Raw genomic sequence first — 24,459 nt, 5'->3', positions numbered from 1 at the left:
CCAAATCTGATATTTTGCCACTAATTGGTCTTTTGACCAATCAGATCTTTTGATAATAATAGGGCCAAAGATCAGAATTGGACTGCCTGTGTAAACGCAGCCGAAGTAATCCAGTACAAGCCTCTCTCTTAAGGCTGCGTTTACACAGGCAGCCCAATTCTGATCTTTTTTTCACTAATTGGTCTTTTGATCAATCAAATCAGCTCTGAAAAAGATCTAATGTGAAAAGATCTGATGTGATTGATCAAAACACCAATTAGTGGAAAAAAGATAAGTAGCCTACCTACCCCTGGAGCTGACAGCCTACTAGCCTACTGCTGTATGACAGTTTGGGGAAATACCAGTCTCCAAGACTCATTGGCTGCATTTAGACAGGCGTCCCAATTCTGATCTTTTTTCCACTATTATAGTATTTTGACCAATCACAGGTCTTTTCACAGCAGATCTTTTTGAGCTGATCTGATTGGTCAAAAGATCAATTAGTGGGGGGAAAAAGGTAAGAATTGGGCTGCCTCCTTAACAGCAGCATTATTGCAGCTTTGAGACTTTGAAAAGACAGATGTTTTGTATATGCATGTGAGTGTAAGTAGCTTAGCCTGCATGCATTATCTACCTGATTTAAATTGTAATTAACTGGTTTTGAAAAGCCATGCAAGGTTATTCCTTTGATGCAATTAAAATTGCAACGTTCACTAAAGCAGGCCTAGTTTTCTGTATGAAATTCTACATGCTATTCTATTGCTGTATCGAAGTGGTGGAACATATGCTGCCATTGCCAACATGTGCAAAGCCAATTATTCTATTGTATTTATTATATTATATAGCATGTATTTGTCTGCACGAAAATGACTTTTTATAATGGGTGGATGTTTAAAACAAAACGGATTCAAGCTAATCCAGTCCCTTATCCATTGCTTGATTAGCCTATACAGAAATAATGGACAACATAGGATAGATCGTGAGAGAGCGTGGAATATGCGAGTTTAAACCGAATAGGGCCGAATCGACTTTTTTCATAATGAATTAGAGAAATCTTATGTATGTTTTAAAAGAAAAATGGTAGCCTTATAACAAGCTTATTAACTGTCTAAATATAGGAGACGTAGGCTACTATTTATTTAACGAAATTATAAAATAAGGGAACATGAAATGGACCGTTCTGGAATTACTCAAAATGTTTTAAATCAAATGTTCCACCTGGCCTATGCATCAAACGAATTCCATTGTGCCAAGTCCAATTTCTAGTTCTTCAGTCCTGGTCGTGTTTGTTGGCAGGTGTTTCGAAAATACCCAAGATTGGTTGCAAATGTTTGTTTGATGCAAATTTGACAAATGCTGCCCACGTGTTCGGAGCCTACTCAAGCTAACATGTATAATGTTCTAGTTAGCAAGGGGCTGCGCATCTCAAATGACACCGTATTCCCTTTTTAGTCTCCACTATGTAGGATATATAGATGCCATTTGGGACGCTGCCAGCGTGTTTATTTAGCTTGTACATAATATTCATCATTAAAGGGGCAATCTGGGATTCAAACAACAAAAATCAATGTCTATAATCATTAAATTATGTCCAAAAATGGATGTACCAACCCCAGATTGCGTACTCAAGCACGCGTGGCCGCTGATTAAAGACTTGCACCTGAGCTCTGTTATTTTACTTAGCCTATAATTTTTTGATTGAATTAATTAATAGACCAGATCACCTCAAATGTTTTGGCATGTCTTTAATTTGTTGATAGGTCCCTTGATCAACTTTCAGGTTTGTTGCAAATAGATGGCCTGTGCATTATGCATGTATTCCTATAAGAAAGATCATATGCCGCTAAAATGAAATAGTCCAATTCAATCTATTATAACTTCAAAGCCTAAAACTAATAAAGAACGGTGCCTTGTCAAAGATTGTTTTTTGGTCATAGCCTTCAGAGTTCAACAATGTTGGATCTTTCTCCTTCTCAAGACCTGTCTTCCTCTGACAGTATCATTATCCGCGTGGCCTTCGCACACTGTTAAAACATGCACGTCTTAACAACCTTGCCAAAACGCCGCCAATTTTCCCTTTAAAAAAAAAAAAAAGGAGTTTATGCCCTCGAGCTGCCCCCCTCTCCGCTTTTTGACCTGCTAACCTGGCCCCACCTAAGTAATTACCGCATCAGAGGCGGTGAGATTCTTCCAGGTTATTTTGGATAAACGCGACTCTTGGTGCTACACGGAAATACAGCGCGGTTGTAATTATATATGCGCATTCAATTACGCCGCGATCAAATATGACAGACTCAATATTTAAAGCGTTTTAACGCTGCGTGTCAAAAGAAAATACGTTTAAATTCCCTAAAGCAATAAGTTATTTTAGCGTTTCAATTTGACCACAGGGATTAAATAAACACTCTTAAAATGTATCCCTGTAGGCCTACAGGATGTATTTTAACTTGTCTTAATTATGGGAGTAATTTGCATAAATTCCCCCCGTTAGGCCTACACTTAGTCTAATTAACATCCCAACAAGCATATAAAACTAAAAGTGTGACTTGTTTAAATTAAAAACAGGATTCCTACATAAACTAGGGCATAGGCTACCCCTACCTGCACCCAAAACCAGTACAGGCCCCTATTTCAGTCCAAGTCAAGCACTGGGTGAACTTGTAGGCTAATTCCGGTCAAACACAGAATCCACTAAGAAATATGAGTTCACGGATCTTTATTGGATGGATATGTATGTAAGGGTGGTCGCCTTGAGATACATTCAACATTTCACTGGCATTTTGGAACAGTAAATCCACATTCTTAAAATGATTAATTTGACTCCAACAGGAAGTCAAGTGCTATTGTTAAAATATGTCAAATTTTACGATTGACAAATGCCAGAGTTAGGAGGTGTTTGAAATATGTTTAACTTTTAAAGATGTTTTCTTTTGAAAGACGGCAATCCTGATTGAGCATGATCCAATACATTTTTGCATCTATATTTTCTTATTTCGTTTCTCCAAGACATTTCAAGTTGTCAAAGGTATTTTTTTTTTCTATAAGGAAAACAACGTATATAAAATGGAACTTTATGGCCAATTCGTTCTCTTTGGAATATTTGGAAAGATTTACATCGGCAATAGTTGTTTCAAAGTTCTTATTAAACAATTTCAAATTCAGAAACACCAACTAAACGTGGTCACTGTAACTGACCCAAATACATATATACATATTTCAGCGCCTTTATGTCGCTGACTAAAATCTCTTTCATCCTAAAAATAACATTTCAGAAATAAAAACACAATTTGATTGGGAATGGACGGAGGTAAGCAGCGCGTGCACTGGCACGGTGACAGGTTGGTAATCCTCCTCATTCTAGAGACAGACATGAGTGCATCGCCAGAGCCAGGACGGGAGGACGCTAGGTCACAGAAGTTTGGTTGAAACATTTGTTAAAACAGTCCAACGTTAAAAGGTCATCCTGTATCTTCGAAACATTTGTTCATTGACAAAAGTAAAAACGACCTTTCAATTAAGTCCACAGCCCTCTCTCTGCTCAAGTTGTTTTCATTAAAAATTAAAATATTTAAAAAAGGGACCGTTTTTTTTTAAATAATAAAAATAAAAGTCCAATCAATGAACTTCTGTCCATCCAAACTATCATTGCTGTTACTTTTTAAAGTTCATATACTTTTCTCTTTAAAAATCAACAAATTAGGAGTGAGGAAACCAAATAGGGAAGGAGGGGATATACAGAAGGGGGGAAAAAAGTCAACCAATCACAAGACATGAGTCCCCTGGTCTTTGTAGTCCTCACAAGACTTGGAACCTCCAGGAGGCCTGGTCTTTGTAGTCCAAGCAGTCGCTGGCATTAAAGTTGAGTTTCCACGAGGAGGCCGCCGTCTGCTCTTTATAATCCAGGCAGTCTGAGCCGTTGAAGGCCAGGCCGGAGCCTCCGTAAGCCTGGTGATGGTGGTGGTGGTGGTGTCCTGAAGACTGACTGATATGGTGGTGAGGGTGACCCGACATGGAAGAGGCAGTCATGGGGCTGAGTTGGTGGTGTGGGTGAGAGTGCATGGGGGCCAGGTAGGAGCCGCAGTCCACCCCGCTGAAGTAGGAACTGGACGGGGTAGGGTTGTAGGAGCCGTAGCCTGTGGTCTGGTTGTAGGACATGGGATAGGAGGCGGCCGAGACCGACCCAGAGACCGACCCCGAGACCGACCGCTGCATGCAGGAGGCGTTGGGCGGTGGTCCGGGGGGCTCGGCGAGCGGCGGGGCAGAGGCGGGTGTTAACGGGCCGTTGCCCGGGGAGATGGCGGGACTCCAAATGGACGAGACGGTGCTGATGGAGGTAGAGGTGTTGCTGAGGCCTGCCCCCGCGTGATTGGTGGAGGAGGAGGAAGAAGAGGAGACTGCGCTGGAGACAGCAGGTGGGGTGAACTGGCCGCTGCTCTCCGACCCTGTGCTCTCCCTCGCCGGAGATGACTTCTTCTTGGCCGGACGGGCCTTGGCACTGTTGCCGCTCTGTGCCTGCTGCCGACACTTCGCCCGCCGGTTCTTGAACCACACCTAGATCCAAACAAAGAGAATCAACTGTTAAACACACCTAGAACCTATCAACCATTAAAACACACCTAGAACCAAACAAATGTTAAAACCACACCTAACCAAAACAACTAACCGAACCAAGAGCTAGCCAACCCAGCCACCAGAGACAACAAGCTCTCACAATACAGTTCTAAAGAGAAAAGGCCATGATGGAACAACAGAGTTGGTGTAATTAGGTATCAATGTTAATTTTCACCCAGGCATGTTCCCTTCTACCAGCATGGGTCTCTAGTTTCATACCTTGTATGCGTCCCAAATCGCACCCTATTCCCTACATAGTGTACTACTTTTGACCAGAGCCCTTTGGGACACCCTATGGGTCCTGGTCAAATGTAGTGCACTATGTAGGGAATAGGGTGCCATTTGGGATGCAGAATGCACACCTTGTAGATAACAGGCTATAGAGTTTCTCTTCGGAGCAGGGTAACTCCATAGCACCAAGAGGGGAGGATCATGTAGAGCATTTGGTTTCACACGCATTCTGACAACAACTCAGAAAGAGAGGTTGGCCTTGGTGACGACCTCATGTTCTGAGCAAATGGTTTTAAAAAGGCATGAGTAGTCTATGGGACTGTGTGTGAGAGAGACTTATGTTAAGTTTAACAAAACGATTTCTAAAACGGCATTGTAGGCATCCAAAAGTGAACCTCTGAATTGGTGCTCATATTCTAGGTCTAGCCTATACGTCACTACCCTGGATGGCATTCCGTTTAGATAATAACAAGTGTTGAATAAACTACAGATCAGAAAGACCACCATTCCTCAGATAGTCACATGATATAGCCAATAATATGTAGAGAGAGGCCACCCAGTCAATAGCTCACCAATCACTAGTACAAGCTCAATGACTTTATGGGGGAAACTTCATCGCTGCACTATTGAAGCTAAATGCTAGCCGTGAGAAGTATGGCTTAAGTAAAGTATTTGTTCTATGGAGCACAAGAGGGGACTACAGGGGTGGGCGGCTATATTGTGCGTCACTGAGTTGGTTACAACAACCCTAATCCTTGAACCAATCCCTGAGATTTCAATGAATCGCTGTCTCCCAAAAAGCAGAGTGAATGCAGTTAAAAAGGTTGACATTTTACCTGGACCCTGGATTCCGGAAGGTTAATTTTCAGTGCGACCTCTTCCCGCATGAAGATATCCGGATACCTAGTTTTAGCAAAGAGCGACTCGAGGATGTCCAACTGCGAGCGCGTGAACGTGGTCCGCTCCCGACGCTGTTTTCTAGGCGTCGCTGGAACAGAGAGAGCAAGAGAGAGATTTGAAATTAAAGCTTTAAAATGATTTGTGTCTATATTTAGCAGAAAGACCAATCATATTTAGACAATTATTCGTGCCACTTGAGCAATATACAGCTTAGTCTGTTTGTCTTACCAGCCAACATTTCATTGTGTGGAAATAGATAAGACAAAATCGAACTGTATATAAATATTCGATGTAGCCCACCAACTATAACAAATACAAACTATCCAAAAATACTATAGCCTAATTGTGGAAACTAAAAATCTATTTATTTTTACTTTTTCCATGGCTAACCATGCGTAAATCCACTTAAAAAAAAAAAAAAGTTTGATTTCGAGTTGTAGCCTATTAAGCTCAGATTCAATATTATCTTTATCCAACATTTTGCGTCCTCAAGCCCGGACCAGGCCTAAACCACCAGTGTGCGCACTGCTGATATTATCGTTGGCTGCTCAGACATGTTGTATGTTTGGTTACTGACTATAGGTTGCCTATAGGTTTGTCCTTATAGGTTCCATTTCCATTTGGAGAGAGACATCCTGGAGTGTGAGAGCCCCGGGCGCTGGGCCGTGCACCGAACTAGCCTGACATCCAGAACCTGTTTCGCTAAAACATTCCACTCAAACACGGGCGGATGCGAGGCGCTTATCCCTACCTGGGTAGCCCACAGACGGGTGCAGTAGGTCCATGGCGGCGCCGCTGAGCCCTAGGCCGTTCATGCCGTAGGGGGGCTGTTTGAGGTATGACATCATGCTAGAGGCAGTCACGGGTCCCCCCAGATCTTGCCAATAGTTCGATTTCCCCCGATGTTGCAGCTTGACGGGAGAGGGGCCCGATGTAAGTCACTGCAAAAAGAAATGTATCGATTAACACAAATAGTTCGATGTAAATCACTGCTGGATTAAGACAAATATTTCGACTGGTAAACAATGATCATATGCTGTACTTTTAATACACAAGAAAAGCCTGTTTGGTATGAAAATGGCAAATTGTAGGGCTTTTCAAAACTTAAATGACTTAGTCTTTTGGCAAATACGCACTGTTTTTCTTCATTTGAGATGCATTGGAAATGGCCTGTTTAAGATTTCCAAAGTTGAACTAAATATTGTTTAGATAGACATTCCGTGATCTACAATGAATATTTTCCTCTTTGCTTCTCTAAACTACAGTACAGGCCTGCTGGAGTATTCCTAACTATAATAATCACTATATGATTAGTCTTGAAGATATATATATATATATATATATATCATAATATGCTTAAGAAAAATGTATTAATTAAATTAATGTAGGCTACAACAAAGTGCAACAAAAACAAATGAAAATATAACAAAATAATCCCCCGAGTGATTCTCTTTCTGGTTAAAACTGCGTGGTTTATGTATGACTTTTTTTTTTTAAATTCGTATAGACTACATGGAACATAATGTATTGTTAGCGTCTATTCTACTTCAATAGGCAACCAAAAACCATATGAAGTTGTTAAACTAGTAATATTAAGCAATTATTTACGTTTGTTTATTATGTGTGGGCCGTTTCCTAGAACCCAAATGATAAAAACTAAAGTCCAATGCCTCATGTCTGAACAGCCCATATTTTAGACTATCATAATTGTGCATTATCTCCATTTTGTCGTTTAGCCCATCTTGTTGAATAAATGTTACAAATAGCCTAAGTGTTGGGCTATCGGTTTGATATGCACCCCACTTGAATCCATTGGACTCAATTACACACAGTCAGCATGGGCCATTGTCTCTACCCCGTGGCCTGTCGAACTATATAAACTCAGAAAATGGTTATCTGGGTATATATGATGAGAGCTGGGTCAAACTATGGTGCTATGGAGTAATAATCCATTTTGAGAAATAGTTATCTTTGATTGGGCCAAATAAAGTTGCTCTTGGTCCGGGGTTGTGTACGTGTGAGTAGGCCTCGTTCCCAAAGCGTCTCATTTATGTTCAAACTGAAACAGTCAAATAGAAACTCAGTCTTTGAGCCCTGAATGACAACCATTGGGGAATAATTTTTTACTATCAACTACTATTTAAAGCTTTTAGCCTCATTCTATTGCAAAAAAAGTTAGTTTAGCATAAGTACAAATTGGAGTCCTTGAGTAGCCTAAAAGCTGGAAAGGTATAGCCTGAAAACATAGCCACACTTCACTGCATAGGTTGATTGTTGACATTTAGAAGCCAACATTTCACTTGCCACTTCCAATTATCGTTAGGCTACTAACGTCCACGGAGGGGGAAACAATCCAAAATTAATAAGCTGGAAATTAAATTGACGTTAACGAGCGGAAACTCATCTATTCTATTCGCCGAGATGACTATCTGGCCCCCGTGCTGTGCGACCCAAACCCCGGCTCTTTTTTCTCTGTATTCGGACGGTTCTTTTAAACGACATTTTCAGCCCCTGCTCTGTTGGGGGAGCGATTTGAAAAAGACGACATCTTCGTGCAAATGAACCCAATTAGAATTTAGATTAGTCCTCCGGGGTGAACATTTCAGAAGTGTCCTTATCAGCAAAATAAATTTAACAAAACCCCCATACACGCCTCTCCAATTATCTACTAAGTAGTTCAGACATTTTAACGGTCCAATTGCTATCCTCCCCCCCCAAAAAATTCGCATGCTTCAATTGTAATGAAAATATCAAGTTATTAGGCCCTAGAAGTTGACAACTCGTACAAAAATTAATCGAATTCAACTTGAAGTCGCCCACTCAGGGGATTTTACACAAGTATTAATTGATCATTCATTTAATAATATATTAGACACAATGGGAGTAAAAATGAAACGCGCACATATACATTATTATCGGATTTTAAGCCAAATAAACAGCCTGTATACATTTATCACTCTTTCCGATTGCCACACAACGCAAACAGTAGGAAATGCTGATTGAAGGTTGTTTCAAATGCAGGACAAACTAATTTACGCACAAAGAAGAAAGATTGAAGTTGGAGGATCGTTTTTCAATCTAAACCATTAAAGTAACTTACCTTTTTCTCTCCTTCCTATCCCCAAGCTTCTCTCCTTTAGTAGCCTGGTAGAGGCGACCAGATGAACACAATGCGGCTATCCACCAATACCGAGGAAGTCTGGATGGCAACCCGAAGAGAGAGAACTCAAGACCGCGACGACAACTCAAAAACAAATACAGAGCAAACTGTGCATTATGGAGAAGAGCTGTAGCCTATTGGTTCTCACTTCTCACCCAGCACGTGCCCTGTCGTTGTTTCACTGTGAAGGTTTCCGGGTGTTTAAAAACCAAATAAATCAAACTAATTTGCTTGAGCTTTGCGTGGTGTCTGTCACTGTGTTAAGGTGATTGCTAATGTAGACGGATGGAGATTGATCACATTCCCACTACCCTGCCCCTCTATGAGCATAGGACACCTGCCGATCCACCCACTCTATCCAATCAGTGCGCGTCCTCTCTCTGACAGACAGCGGGAGTTGCCACTCAGCGCTCAGAGCAGCTGTAGAAGCCCCTCCCCTTTCGGTCGAGGACAACAGACAACAAACCCGGACAAACCCAGTCCGGACATATTCTCAAAAGGGGAAAATATTTCAGACAGACTGGCAAAGTGGCTCATACCACCAGTTTTTGCTGTGCACTCTTCTGAACAGACCAATTACGCATCGAATAAATAGCCAAATATTATATAGGCTAGACCGACCTATTTTGGAGACCAACATGGGATTTGACCGAAATGACAATTATTGTATTCTTAAATATACTTTTATTATTTATATATTTATCAAAAAGAAACGGCAACAGCGCAAACTAACAGGCCCCAAAACGGACTCTTTAATCTGTGGTTGAGAGCAAGTGCAAGCTATAGCCGAGTCGAATATACTTTTTGAACATTGTCAATAACTGGAAATAAATAATGTTTTTCAATGAGATGTCCGAAAAGCGGATATGACTAACTTGTCCACACAAAAAAAGGAGGTATTTCGATTTCAATGTTCTTTTCTTTTTCTTTACAAAAACACAGAACGAACAGGCTACCAGAAAGAGCACAAATAGAACACATTTAAGCAAGTTGATTTGGTATCATGCTTATTTCCGCCGGGGCGCGTGGGCCTTTAGGTTCAGGTCACTAAAAACATTAATCAGAGCTGTTCCAGCCGGAAGAAACCAACACGTTTATATTCTAATTCCGTGGTTAGTTGACCAACAACATATAACCCATTTCTCTTAAGAGAATCGTCGATGAGAAAGTATAAATTATCCTTTGAAAAAATATCTTCCATTCAATACATTTGAGGAATGTCTTTCAATAGAGAGAATGTGACGTAAATAAAAGGGAAAAAGTTAAATTGATCCATTTTCATTTGTATTGTGACCTCCAGCTCATGAATATGAATTAGTTCTAATCCCCCACTTAGAATTACATTTCAGAATGGTCGGCGTTAAGTTTAATAGGGATAGACCGTCAACTCACAGACAAGAAAACCAAGAAAAACTCTACCAATCCAGGAAAAAAGAAATGAATTCAGCACATATAAAAAGAAAAGACGGGAACCCCATTCTCGAGCCCCGGAATCAAATCCAATAATTGCTAAATCTCACTTTCCAACACCCCTTGTAAAGAAATACCCCCAACAAAATACTCGTAACAGAATATCAGGGGGGTGCACTGTTGCCGTAACCGTTTCTCAAAGGGTCGCGAGTAGGAGATGCTCGCGGGACGTTAATAAGAGCTCGCTCGGCCTCTTCTGTTGATCTCACAAAATCAACTCATTTTGAGGCACGAGCTGAAAGCGAGCTAATGTTCAAAGCAAGTGACAGTGGCCTCTAGGAACGAAATTACATTTGTACTATATAGGACCATCCAATCAAAGACACCCTTTAGGTTCCCCCGTCTATAGCCTATAAAAAGTCATCGACAAGAGCACTTGAAAAGAAAGACGCTGCTGTGGATGGGAAACGAAAAGGGGGAAGAAAGTGATTTGTTGTTGTGTGTGAACGTCTATATACATGCATAGTGATGCCGTGCTCTCTATAGGCCCTGGTGTTATTACAGCTCGAGAGGCAGAGCGAGAGAAAGATGTAAATGTAAATGTAGAAAGAGAGAGGGCCCAGGCCTTGACCATGGCTCCAGCCCAGCCCGGACTAAATTCCTCCACCCACTCAAACAAACCACTAGGCCGATTTCATTCCCACGAGTGAAATCATCATGCAAAAAGGACTTGTAACAAATATAGTACTCAATCCCAACACAAAAGAGACGCGTAATTCTTAAATTCTGCATGACAATTGAGCACAGATTTTCTTGTTTTTCCTCCTGATGTTGGTTGAAACCCTGTGATAAACCCCGAACAAGTATCAAGTTATCAAGTTGCACCAACCTTTTGTAATAAGAGTATTTTGTCTAATCCCAAATTGCTGTCGAATTTTCTTAATGCTGAGCTCGTAAAGCCTAGGATTAGGAAGCGAGGGTGAGGAGAGGAGAGAGGAGGGGAAAAAGTTTTGTCCCTTTAGCCGGCAGGATTGGAAGAGGGAAGAGAAGAAGGTCTCGCGGATGTTGTCGGAGCTTGTTAAAACGATGAAGCATAAAATACGATATTGTAAGAACCCAGCTCGAGAGGGGAACGGTGGGCTACATGGGTGCCTTGGTACATTTTTCGACGCAGGAAGGTATAATTCAGACTGGCCGAGCAGTTCTCAGCACCTGCGAGGTGAGGCCACAGACTTCAAAGCCTCCACGAGCCACAATACTCAGGAGATAATCCGCTCGCACTGCACAAAAAGGATTCTACACCATGCGGCTGCAGAGCTCCAAAAACGGCTTTTTACGCTGCGCGTTTGAGACGTTCGTTTCTATTATCTGTAAAATGTATATATGTAAAAAAAAAAAAAAAAACTATAGGCATTTTTATCGTCTGCTTGGCTAATTTAGGATCATAAGGCGACCATGCATGGTACACACCCAGGTAAGAAAGTATTCATTTGAGTTTTTGGAAAATACAAATCGTTTAGAACAATACGATGTATTCTTTCCATCATCTGGATTGATTGGTCTTTTATCGAGACTTTTGGAAAATGACAAACATAAAAAGATAACCCTTTAAAAGTATCAATAAACTGCAGAATAAGCGCACATTTCAACTAGGCTATAAATTGAGAAAGGTGAAAAGTGTTTTCTTTTTTGCTAAATAAATAAAATGCATATAGGCCTAATAGCCTACTCTAAAATTAAATTATTTAAAGTTGACCATATTCTGCATTTAAGTTTATTATTCCCTATTTTCAATAGGAAGTTGTATAGCATAATTAAATACATGTGAACGGATAGGCCAAAATCAAAGTTATCAAACATCTATTTCATAATCATAAAACAAGACTTTAGCCTAACTAAAAACACTGACCCAAGTAAACACAGCGTGCAGGATATTAGAAACAAATAGCCCAAGTGTGTTTAAACACCCTGAGTAGATAAATGCCAAAATAATTACAATGTAGTGCCATGGTCATTTCAGACCATCACAATTCCATTTAGATCACACACACCATGATGCAACTGTAATGCATTATTACAATCTACCACTCTCCCCCCTCTCCTTTTTTTCTCCGTCAAAGCTCTGTGATTTGTTAAGGCAACAAACAAATGTCCTTCACCGACTGGGGTGTAATCGTTTGTGAACGCCATTACGGCGCGCAGCTTTATTCAACAGATTATAGCCAACCCGTGATAACTGCAGTATAATACTAACTAGAAACAACGCGCCTTGGGGGACGTAATATGGATGGATGTACAGTCGGTCCCAAGCAGGGAACCGATCAGCAAATTAATTGGAAAGTATTAGAAAGGCTAGGGAGGAGGTCAGCTGTCAAAACCTATTTTCTTTATTTAATCGGGGATGGATGAGAGAGAGAGAGAGTGGATGCTGCCTGTGACCATAGCTCCAAAACCACCACACGGTCTCCAGCTCCGCGCCTCTCCAATTCAACTCAAACCCCCCTTGCCTTTTCCACTGCGTCAAAACCAGGCGAGGGAGAGAGGGACAGCATCTGCTCTCCGTACAAAGTGATTTGGGGCTAATCTTCCTCCGAGGAAAAGGCTATATAGGCAACTCGGCATCGAGCTCAAAGAAAATCGGACGCAAATACTAATTTATAAACATGCATAAAGCCAATGGGAATTCAGCAGAGCTGCATGTAATAAGCATTGCTAAACGCTGTCTGCAGTTCGACATTAAAACACTTCTGTTGGCCTATTTCAACGAAAAGCACACTAGCATTTGAAAAACTTCTACAAACATAATTGACTTTTAATTTAGAAAATGTAGCCTACCACTCGCACCGGGCAACAACTATGGCCCGCTTCATTGTTGGGATATTTCAGGAATTTCGAATATTGCAAAATAATGAAATTAATGCAACATTTAAGAGGTTTAAAACTTCCCAAAAGCTAGGACATAACAACTTAAACGAAGACAATGTCACATTATAAACAATACTAATACTATTCATTATTTGTAGGCTACAGGAAAACATCATATTAAAAAGCCCAAATGAAATATTAGTCCTACATTGATGATCAAACACTCATGATCAAATAGGATAGTCGAATATTATATTTCAGCGGCCTCAGGTAAAGTTTTGTACGAGGGCTTGTAGCCTACAGCCTACTCCATAGGGCTCCAAAAACACATCACCAAACACCTGTAATGGAGTATGAAAGCTTAGGACTTTATTGAAGACTTGTGTTATGACAGTGGAATAAATAATCAAACAGGTAAATGTTCACACGTTAAGACAGCAGCTGCAACGGATGTAGTGGAACCCATAGAAATATAATTACTAGAATGATCTGATGGGCTTTGCCCTTTCTGGTAATTACATTTCTATTGTTAGAACCAGGATATCGATGCACAAATAAAAGCAACATATTACCTCTTCTTCAGTATGTATACAATAAATATAAACAAAACGCCCTTTTGATTAAAATGCGCGAAATGCAAGAATATGACATGGTTGTGTTGTGATTCTGGTTTACTAATAACAAGTATAGCCCGTAGAATTCCTACTACGACCATAAAACGGCAATAAATAAAAGTTATTCTGTTTTCAACTGCTTGCGGCATTGATGCCGGAAAAAGTTTTTTTGTTCGCTATTTGTCAGAGCAGTGATGAAAATATACAAAATGACAGCTGGACACGACCCCCGCTTCAGCTCCGCTCCTCCCCCCCCCCTCCCTCCCCCCTTATCACCGAGCCAGCTCTTCTTCTGCAATGTTTGGTAAACCGCATTCAAGCGAACAAAAAAATCATAACAGTTTTTCGGTTTATGAACTGCATCTTGTGTTCCTCTCTTGAGATATCGTACAGTTAAAAACATTACACACAGTCAAGTAATAAACATAGCTTGAAAATACTGATATCGTGAATTATACTCTTTTTTTTTTTTTTTGTCCAATTGAATTAATAAACGTCAGTACAATATCATAGGCTATCATCATCAACGATTAAAAAAAACAAAATCCCCCATAAAAGAACTTGTGCTGTTCCTCAAAACCACTAGAAAGGAATCTCTCTCTCCTAGCTCCTCAACATTGAAACATTCTGCCAGAGAAGGCTGTGTCTGAAATTAAATGTTCAGGTCTCAGGTAAAATTCCAAAGCCATATAGGATACAACCATCTCTTTTTTTCCTTTAGAATCATGATTATTTGATATTTCAATCCCTCCCTTGGTAGTTTTCCACTGGGCTGTATATTCCATCATTTATATGTATATTAAATACAAGTACCTTGCTTGATAAAGCAACAACACAACAAAATAAAAATAAAGTCTATAGTATAAGTGGGACACATTTCCATGTCAGTATAAAGCTGGTTCAAGGCATCATGGGCTCTCATCATCACAGAGCCTTTATACCTCCCAAATGACACCCTATCTCCTATATAGTGAGGGCCCTGGTCAAAAGTAGTGCACTTTATAGGGAATAGGGTTCCATTTGGGATGCTGCCTTTTAGTTTAGCAGTAAAACAATCACAGCCCTTGACCAAAAAAACAACGACTGGATTTCAATTTCAGGGTTCAAATAAACATAATAATATAGGTTTATCAAATAGTCAATATAATGGTATAATAATAATAATAATAATAATAATAATAATAAGTCAATATAATGGTATAATAACAACAACAATAATAGTCAATATAATAATAATAATAATAATAATACAATTCTTGTATCGATCGACCAAATATTGTAGCCTACATTCGTGTCCCAAATGGCCCCCTCTTCCCTGTATAGTGCACTATGTTGCCCTGGTCAAAAGTACTATATAGGACAGAGGGTGCCATTTGGGACACAGACTATATGTGTGTGTGTGTGTGTGTGTGTGTGTGTGTGTGTGTGAAATGAAAGGACAATCATTGAAGGACACACTTCTCTTCCTTCTTGGCCATCTTGCCTTTGTTCTGCTCGAGGGTTCTCTCCAGGTGCTCATCTTCCTCCTCCGCCCTGCGGAACACAGCGAGGTCAAAGGTTAGAGATCAGGAGGTCACATGATACAGGAGGGAGACAGGTAGAGGTACAGCAGACACAGGACTGTACACAGAGGGTGGGTGCCATGGCAACGGTCGCCATGCCACCTGTGAATGGAGCGGCGGCGTGCCAGGAGAGCAGATTTGACCTTTAACCCCCTGCAGCATGGCACCCTATTGGCTGATATCAGTCGCTCTTTATGGTTGTGTGTGCGCGTGAGTGTCAGTATCTGTGTGTGTGACTGTGTGTGTGTGAGAGAGTGTGAAAATGTGCGCGTGTTTGTGTATGTGTGTGTAGTATGTGTGTGAGACGTACTGTTTCTCCTGTGCATCGAGGTCTCTGACCAGCGCGTCTCGTTTGTTGACCAGTATGACCAGTTCATCCAGCAGCAGCTGCTCTCTTCTCTTCTGAGCCTCCGTTTTCTGCCAGTCTGGAGTGGAGAGAAAAGATTAGGAACTACTACTACTACAGTACTACTACAATACTACTACAGTACTACTACAATACCACTACAATACCACTACAGTGCTACTACAGTACTATTACAGTACTACTACAATACCACTACAATACCACTACAGTGCTACTACAGTACTACTACAATACTACTACAGTGCTACTACAGTACTACTACAATACCACTACAGTGCTACTACAGTACTACTACAATACCACTACAGTATTACTACAATACTACTACAGTACTACTCTTCTGAGCCTCCGTCTTCTGCCAGTCTTAGGTGGAGAAGAGAGACAATAGCTCTCAGTATGTTGTTATTCTACTACTACTGATACTACTACTACTACTGATACTACTACTACTGATACTACTACTACTACTACTGATACTACTACTGCTGATACTACTACAACAACAACAACAACAGTACTCCTGTTTCATCTTTCTGTCTCCCTCTCACATTTCCAAGTGTCTAAATAAAAGTAAAATTAGCAACAGCGAATAGAGAAGAACAAAAGGTAGGCCTAAATACAATTAATAAATCACAAAGGTCCCCTGACTCCTCTCCTCCACCTAGCTAGCAGCTCCCAGGCCAACCAGGAAGGGGCCCACAGGGGCCAGATGCGACCCCATTCCAATCCCCTCTCCCTGCCTCCCCCTGGGGGAACCGTGCCCGCGGGAGTGCCCTCTCTCTGGGGCTCAGATATCCGCCTGCCTGGCGCGTGGCACCCCGGCTTCAGATCCACCCAACACCAGGGTAGATAGATACTAACCCCTAACCCAATCATAGCTTCAGATCCACCAAACACCAGAGTAGATATATACTAACCCAATCATAGCTTCAGATCCACCAAACACCAGAGTAGATAGATACTAACCCCAATCATAGCTTCAGATCCACCAAACACCAGAGTAGATATATCTTAACCCCACCATAGCTCCAGATCTACCCAACACCAGAGTAGATATATCTTAACCCCACCATAGCTGCAGATCTACCCAACACCAGAGTAGATATATATTAACCCCACCATAGCTGCAGATCTACCCAACACCAGAGTAGATATATATTAACCCCACCATAGCTGCAGATCTACCCAACACCAGAGTAGATATATATTAACCCCACCATAACTGCAGATCTACCCAACACCAGAGTAGATATATTAACCCCACCATAGCTGCAGATCTACCCAACACCAGAGCAGATATATATTAACCCCACCATAGCTGCAGATCTACCCAACACCAGAGTAGATATATATTAACCCCACCATAGCGCCAGATCTACCCAACACCAGAGTAGATATACAGTGGGGAGAATAAGTATTTGATACACTGCCGATTTTGCAGGTTTTCCTACTTACAAAGCATATAGAGGTCTGTAATTTTTTAGCATAGGTACACTTCAACTGTGAGAGACAGAATCTAAAACAAAAATCCAGAAAATCACATTGTATGATTTTTAAGTAATTAATTTGCATTTTATTGCTTGACATAAGTATTTGATACATCAGAAAAGCAGAACTTAATATTTGGTACAGAAACCTTTGTTTGCAATTACAGAGATTATACGTTTCCTGTAGGTCTTGACCAGGTTTGCACACACTGCAGCAGGGATTTTGGCCCACTCCTCCATACAGACCTTCTCCAGATCCTTCAGGTTTCGGGGCTGTCGCTGGGCAATACGGACTTTCAGCTCCCTCCAAAGATTTTCTATTGGGTTCAGGTCTGGAGAATGGCTAGGCCACTCCAGGACCTTGAGATGCTTCTTACGGAGCCACTCCTTGGTTGCCCTGGCTGTGTGTTTCGGGTCGTTGTCATGCTGGAAGACCCAGCCACGACCCATCTTCAATGCTCTTACTGAGGGAAGGAGGTTATTGGCCAAGATCCCGCGATACATGGCCCCATCCATCCTCCCCTCAATACGGTGCAGTCGTCCTGTCCCCTTTGCAGAAAAGCATCCCCAAAGAATGATGTTTCCACTCCATGCTTCACGGTTGGGATGGTGTTCTTGGGGTTGTACTCATCCTTCTTCTTCCTCCAAACACGGCAAGTGGATTTTAGACCAAAAAGCTCTATTTTTGTCTCATCAGACCACATGACCTTCTCCCATTCCTCCTCTGGATCATCCAGATGGTCATTGGCAAACTTCAGACGGGCCTGGACATGCGCTGGCTTGTGCAGGGGGACCTTGCGTGCGCTGCAGGATTTTAATCCTAGACGGCGTAGTGTGTTACTAATGGTTTTCTTAGAGACTGTGGTCCCAGCTCTCTTCAGGTTATTGACCAGGTCCTGCCGTGTAGTTCTGGGCTGATCCCTCACCTTCCTCATGATCATTGATGCCCCACGAGGTGAGATCTTGCATGGAGCCCCAGACCGAGGGGGATTGACTGTCATCTTCCATTTTCTAATAATTGCGCCAACAGTTGTTGCCTTCTCACCAAGCTGCTTGCCTATTGTCCTGTAGCCCATCCCAGCCTTGTGCAGGTCTACAATTTTATCCCTGATGTCCTTACACAGCTCTCTGGTCTTGGCCATTGTGGAGAGGTTGGAGTCTGTTTGATTGAGTGTGTGGACAGGTGTCTTTTATACAGGTAACGAGTTCAAACAGGTGCAGTTAATACAGGTAATGAGTGGAGAACAGGAGGGCTTCTTAAAGAAAAACTAACAGGTCTGTGAGAGCCGGAATTCTTACTGGTTGGTAGGTGATCAAATACTTATTTCATGCAATAAAATGCAAATTAATTACTTAAAAATCATTCAATGTGATTTTTGGGATTTTTGTTTTAGATTCCGTCTCTCACAGTTGAAGTGTACCTATGATAAAAATTACAGACCTCTACATGCTTTGTAAGTAGGAAAAACTGCAAAATCGGCAGTGTATCAAATACTTGTTCTCCCCACTGTATATTAACCCCACCATAGCGCCAGATCTACCCAACACCAGAGTAGATATATCTTAACCCCACCATAGCTGCAGATCTACCCAACACCAGAGTAGATATATATTAACCCCACCATAGCTGCAGATCTACCCAACACCAGAGTAGATATATATGAACCCCACCATAGTGCCAGATCTACCCAACACCAGGGTAGATATATCTTAACCCCACCATAGCTGCAGATCTACCCAACACCAGGGTAGATATATCTTAACCCCACCATAGCTGCAGATCTACCCAACACCAGAGTAGATATATATTAACCCCACCATAGCTGCAGATCTACCCAACACCAGAGTAGATATATATTAACCCCACCATAGCTGCAGATCTACCCAACACCAGAGTAGATATATATTAACCCCACCATAGTGCCAGATCTACCCCAACACCAGAGTAGATATATATTAACCCCACCATAGCTGCAGATCTACCCAACACCAGAGTATATATATATTAACCCCACCATAGCTGCAGATCTACCCAACACCAGAGTAGATATATATTAACCCCACCATAGTGCCAGATCTACCCAACACCAGAGTAGATATATATTAACCCCACCATAGCTGCAGATCTACCCAACACCAGAGTAGATATATATTAACCCCACCATAGCTACAGATCTACCCAACACCAGAGTAGATATATATTAACCCCACCATAGTGCCAGATCTACCCAACACCAGAGTAGATATATATTAACCCCACCATAGCTACAGATCTACCCAACACCAGAGTAGATATATATTAACCCCACCATAGCTACAGATCTACCCAACACCAGAGTAGATATATCTTAACCCCACCATAGCTGCAGATCTACCCAACACCAGAGTATATATATATATGAACCCCACCATAGTGCCAGATCTACCCAACACCAGAGTAGATATATATTAACCCCACCATAGCTGCAGATCTACCCAACACCAGAGTAGATATATATGAACCCCACCATAGCTGCAGATCTACCCAACACCAGAGTAGATATATATTAACCCCACCATAGCTGCAGATCTACCCAACACCAGAGTAGATATATATATTAACCCCACCATAGCTGCAGATCTACCCAACACCAGAGTAGATATATATTAACCCCACCATAGTGCCAGATCTACCCAACACCAGAGTAGATATATATTAACCCCACCATAGTGCCAGATCTACCCAACACCAGAGTAGATATATATTAACCCCACCATAGCTGCAGATCTACCCAACACCAGAGTAGATATATATTAACCCCACCATAGTGCCAGATTTACCCAACACCAGAGTAGATATATATTAACCCCACCATAGCTACAGATCTACCCAACACCAGAGTAGATATATCTTAACCCCACCATAGTGCCAGATCTACCCAACACCAGAGTAGATATATATTAACCCCACCATAGCTGCAGATCTACCCAACACCAGAGTAGATATATATTAACCCCACCATAGTGCCAGATCTACCCAACACCAGAGTAGATATATATTAACCCCACCATAGCTGCAGATCTACCCAACACCAGAGTAGATATATATTAACCCCACCATAGCGCCAGATCTACCCAACACCAGGGTAGATATATATTAACCCCACCATAGCTGCAGATCTACCCAACACCAGAGTAGATATATATTAACCCCACCATAGCTGCAGATCTACCCAACACCAGAGTAGATATATATATTAACCCCACCATAGCTGCAGATCTACCCAACACCAGAGTAGATATATATTAACCCCACCATAGCTGCAGATCTACCCAACACCAGAGTAGATATATATTAACCCCACCATAGTGCCAGATCTACCCAACACCAGAGTAGATATATATGAACCCCACCATAGTGCCAGATCTACCCAACACCAGAGTAGATATATATGAACCCCACCATAGTGCCAGATCTACCCAACACCAGAGTAGATATATATTAACCCCATCATAGTGCCAGATCTACCCAACACCAGAGTAGATATATATTAACCCCACCATAGCTGCAGATCTACCCAACACCAGAGTAGATATATATTAACCCCACCATAGCTGCAGATCTACCCAACACCAGAGTAGATATATATTAACCCCACCATAGCTGCAGATCTACCCAACACCAGAGTAGATATATATTAACCCCACCATAGTGCCAGATCTACCCAACACCAGAGTAGATATATATGAACCCCACCATAGTGCCAGATCTACCCAACACCAGAGTAGATATATATTAACCCCATCATAGTGCCAGATCTACCCAACACCAGAGTAGATATATATTAACCCCACCATAGCTGCAGATCTACCCAACACCAGAGTAGATATATATTAACCCCACCATAGCTGCAGATCTACCCAACACCAGAGTATATATATATTAACCCCACCATAGCTGCAGATCTACCCAACACCAGAGTAGATATATATTAACCCCACCATAGTGCCAGATCTACCCAACACCAGAGTAGATATATATTAACCCCACCATAGCTGCAGATCTACCCAACACCAGAGTAGATATATATTAACCCCACCATAGCTGCAGATCTACCCAACACCAGAGTAGATATATATTAACCCCACCATAGTGCCAGATCTACCCAACACCAGAGTAGATATATATTAACCCCACCATAGCTGCAGATCTACCCAACACCAGAGTAGATATATATTAACCCCACCATAGCACCAGATCTACCCAACACCAGAGTAGATATATATTAACCCCACCATAGTGCCAGATCTACCCAACACCAGAGTAGATATATATATTAACCCCACCATAGCTGCAGATCTACCCAACACCAGAGTAGATATATATTAACCCCACCATAGTGCCAGATCTACCCAACACCAGAGTAGATATATATTAACCCCACCATAGCTGCAGATCTACCCAACACCAGAGTAGATATATATTAACCCCACCATAGCTGCAGATCTACCCAACACCAGAGTAGATATATATTAACCCCACCATAGTGCCAGATCTACCCAACACCAGAGTAGATATATATATTAACCCCACCATAGTGCCAGATCTACCCAACACCAGAGTAGATATATATTAACCCCACCATAGTGCCAGATCTACCCAACACCAGAGTAGATATATATTAACCCCACCATAGTGCCAGATCTACCCAACACCAGAGTAGATATATATATTAACCCCACCATAGTGCCAGATCTACCCAACACCAGAGTAGATATATATATTAACCCCACCATAGTGCCAGATCTACCCAACACCAGAGTAGATATATATTAACCCCACCATAGTGCCAGATCTACCCAACACCAGAGTAGATATATATTAACCCCACCATAGTGCCAGATCTACCCAACACCAGAGTAGATATATATATTAACCCCACCATAGTGCCAGATCTACCCAACACCAGAGTAGATATATATTAACCCCACCATAGTGCCAGATCTACCCAACACCAGAGTAGATATATATATTAACCCCACCATAGTGCCAGATCTACCCAACACCAGAGTAGATATATATATTAACCCCACCATAGTGCCAGATCTACCCAACACCAGAGTAGATATATATTAACCCCACCATAGCTGCAGATCTACCCAACACCAGAGTAGATATATATTAACCCCACCATAGTGCCAGATCTACCCAACACCAGAGTAGATATATATTAACCCCACCATAGTGCCAGATCTACCCAACACCAGAGTAGATATATATTAACCCCACCATAGCACCAGATCTACCCAACACCAGAGTAGATATATATTAACCCCACCATAGCTGCAGATCTACCCAACACCAGAGTAGATATATATTAACCCCACCATAGCTGCAGATCTACCCAACACCAGAGTAGATATATATTAACCCCACCATAGTGCCAGATCTACCCAACACCAGAGTAGATATATATTAACCCCACCATAGTGCCAGATCTACCCAACACCAGAGTAGATATATATTAACCCCACCATAGTGCCAGATCTACCCAACACCAGAGTAGATATATATATTAACCCCACCATAGTGCCAGATCTACCCAACACCAGAGTAGATATATATTAACCCCACCATAGTGCCAGATCTACCCAACACCAGAGTAGATATATATATTAACCCCACCATAGCGCCAGATCTACCCAACACCAGAGTAGATATATATTAACCCCACCATAGTGCCAGATCTACCCAACACCAGAGTAGATATATATATTAACCCCACCATAGTGCCAGATCTACCCAACACCAGAGTAGATATATATATTAACCCCACCATAGCTCCAGATCTACCCAACACCAGAGTAGATCTACCCAACACCATTGTAGATCTACCCAACACCAGAGTAGATATATATTAACCCCACCATAGCTGCAGATCTACCCAACACCAGAGTAGATATATATTAACCCCACCATAGTGCCAGATCTACCCAACACCAGAGTAGATATATATTAACCCCACCATAGTGCCAGATCTACCCAACACCAGAGTAGATATATATTAACCCCACCATAGCTCCAGATCTACCCAACACCAGAGTAGATATATATTAACCCCACCATAGCTCCAGATCTACCCAACACCAGGGTAGATCTACCCAACACCAGAGTAGATCTACCCAACACCAGAGTAGATATATATTAACCCCACCATAGCTGCAGATCTACCCAACACCAGAGTAGATATATATTAACCCCACCATAGTGCCAGATCTACCCAACACCAGAGTAGATATATATATTAACCCCACCATAGTGCCAGATCTACCCAACACCAGAGTAGATATATATATTAACCCCACCATAGCTCCAGATCTACCCAACACCAGAGTAGATCTACCCAACACCAGAGTAGATCTACCCAACACCAGAGTAGATATATATTAACCCCATCATGCTTCTCAAAGTAGGAGTGCTGCTGATCTTGGTTCCGTTTAGCCTTTTTAAATCCTACTGAATGAGAGGGACCTGATCCTAGATCACCACTCCTACTCTGAGAAGCTTGGTGAATACGTGCCTCCACAGCTAAACTCTCTTGAGGAGATAACATGTCTCCTAGGAAGAAAAAAAATAACTTCAGTCCCATTAATCACACAGTTAGGTCCGGAAACACAAAAAAAGTTGCATTTTGGGGCCAAACACTGGAGTCAAATGTGGCAATAGAAATGTGCCATTATAGTGGGGTGTCCTCGCCCTCTAACATAGAGAGTTGGTAGTCAGAGAGTTCTGTGGCATGTCGTATGGCACGTCTGGTTCAACACGTTCACATCCATTCATATTTAAACACCTATTGATTTGAGAAGAAAAGGAATTTAGGAAAATGTCAGTCACTAAAATAAGTGCGCTGCTTGCTTTATTAAAAATAAATATTTCCCCTCTGGTTCCATCAAGTTACACCAGCCTGTCGTGTGTGTGTGAGTGTGTGTGAGTGTATGTGAGTGTGTGAGTGTGAGTGTGTGTGAGTGTGAGTGTGAGTGTGTGTGTGTGTGTGTGTGTGTGTGTGTGTGTGTGTGAGTGTGCGCTGCATGCTGGGTCCAGTGTGTTTGTCCCCCTGTAAGGTCTGCTCTCTCTTCATTGGTCCAGACACTCTTTGAAGTCGACCACAGAGCGAAATGAGCACAGTTCCATTATTTGGCCCACTACTCTCTCTGTTTCTCTCTCTCTTCTTCTGACCGTTTCTCTCTCTCAGCCACTAAATTACTCTCCTCTTCAGAGAGGTTGGCCATTAGT

At 41.8% G+C, this 24,459-nt stretch overlaps 2 protein-coding genes across 2 annotated transcripts in view; both read right to left on the bottom strand.

The window, feature by feature from the left end:
* Positions 1-2,681: 2,681 nt before the first annotated feature.
* On the bottom strand, positions 2,682-9,161 carry LOC311118777 (homeobox protein OTX1 B-like). Its single transcript, XM_084193557.1, has 4 exons — positions 8,822-9,161; positions 6,473-6,662; positions 5,658-5,809; positions 2,682-4,530 (listed from the first exon to the last, which is right to left on the bottom strand). The coding sequence occupies exons 2-4, from the start codon at positions 6,567-6,569 to the stop codon at positions 3,775-3,777; spliced, it is 1,005 nt and encodes a 334-aa protein (XP_084049683.1). The 5' UTR covers positions 6,570-6,662; positions 8,822-9,161; the 3' UTR covers positions 2,682-3,774.
* A 4,342-nt stretch (positions 9,162-13,503) lies between these two features.
* LOC311118776 (EH domain-binding protein 1-like) overlaps positions 13,504-24,459 on the bottom strand; it is a gene marked incomplete at its 5' end in the record, with an annotated part of 19,435 nt that continues 8,479 nt past the window's right edge. Inside the window, 2 exons of the mRNA XM_084193556.1 lie at positions 13,504-15,303; positions 15,643-15,757. Coding sequence (XP_084049682.1) covers positions 15,213-15,303; positions 15,643-15,757 — 206 coding nt within the window. The remainder of the gene's footprint in view (positions 15,304-15,642; positions 15,758-24,459) is intronic.

This window comes from Coregonus lavaretus, assembly GCF_964263955.1.
Source record: "Coregonus lavaretus genome assembly, contig: HAP1_SCAFFOLD_3127, whole genome shotgun sequence".
In the NCBI taxonomy this organism is placed as follows: Eukaryota; Metazoa; Chordata; class Actinopteri; order Salmoniformes; family Salmonidae; genus Coregonus; species Coregonus lavaretus.
This window is presented reverse-complemented; position numbering and strand designations above follow the sequence as displayed.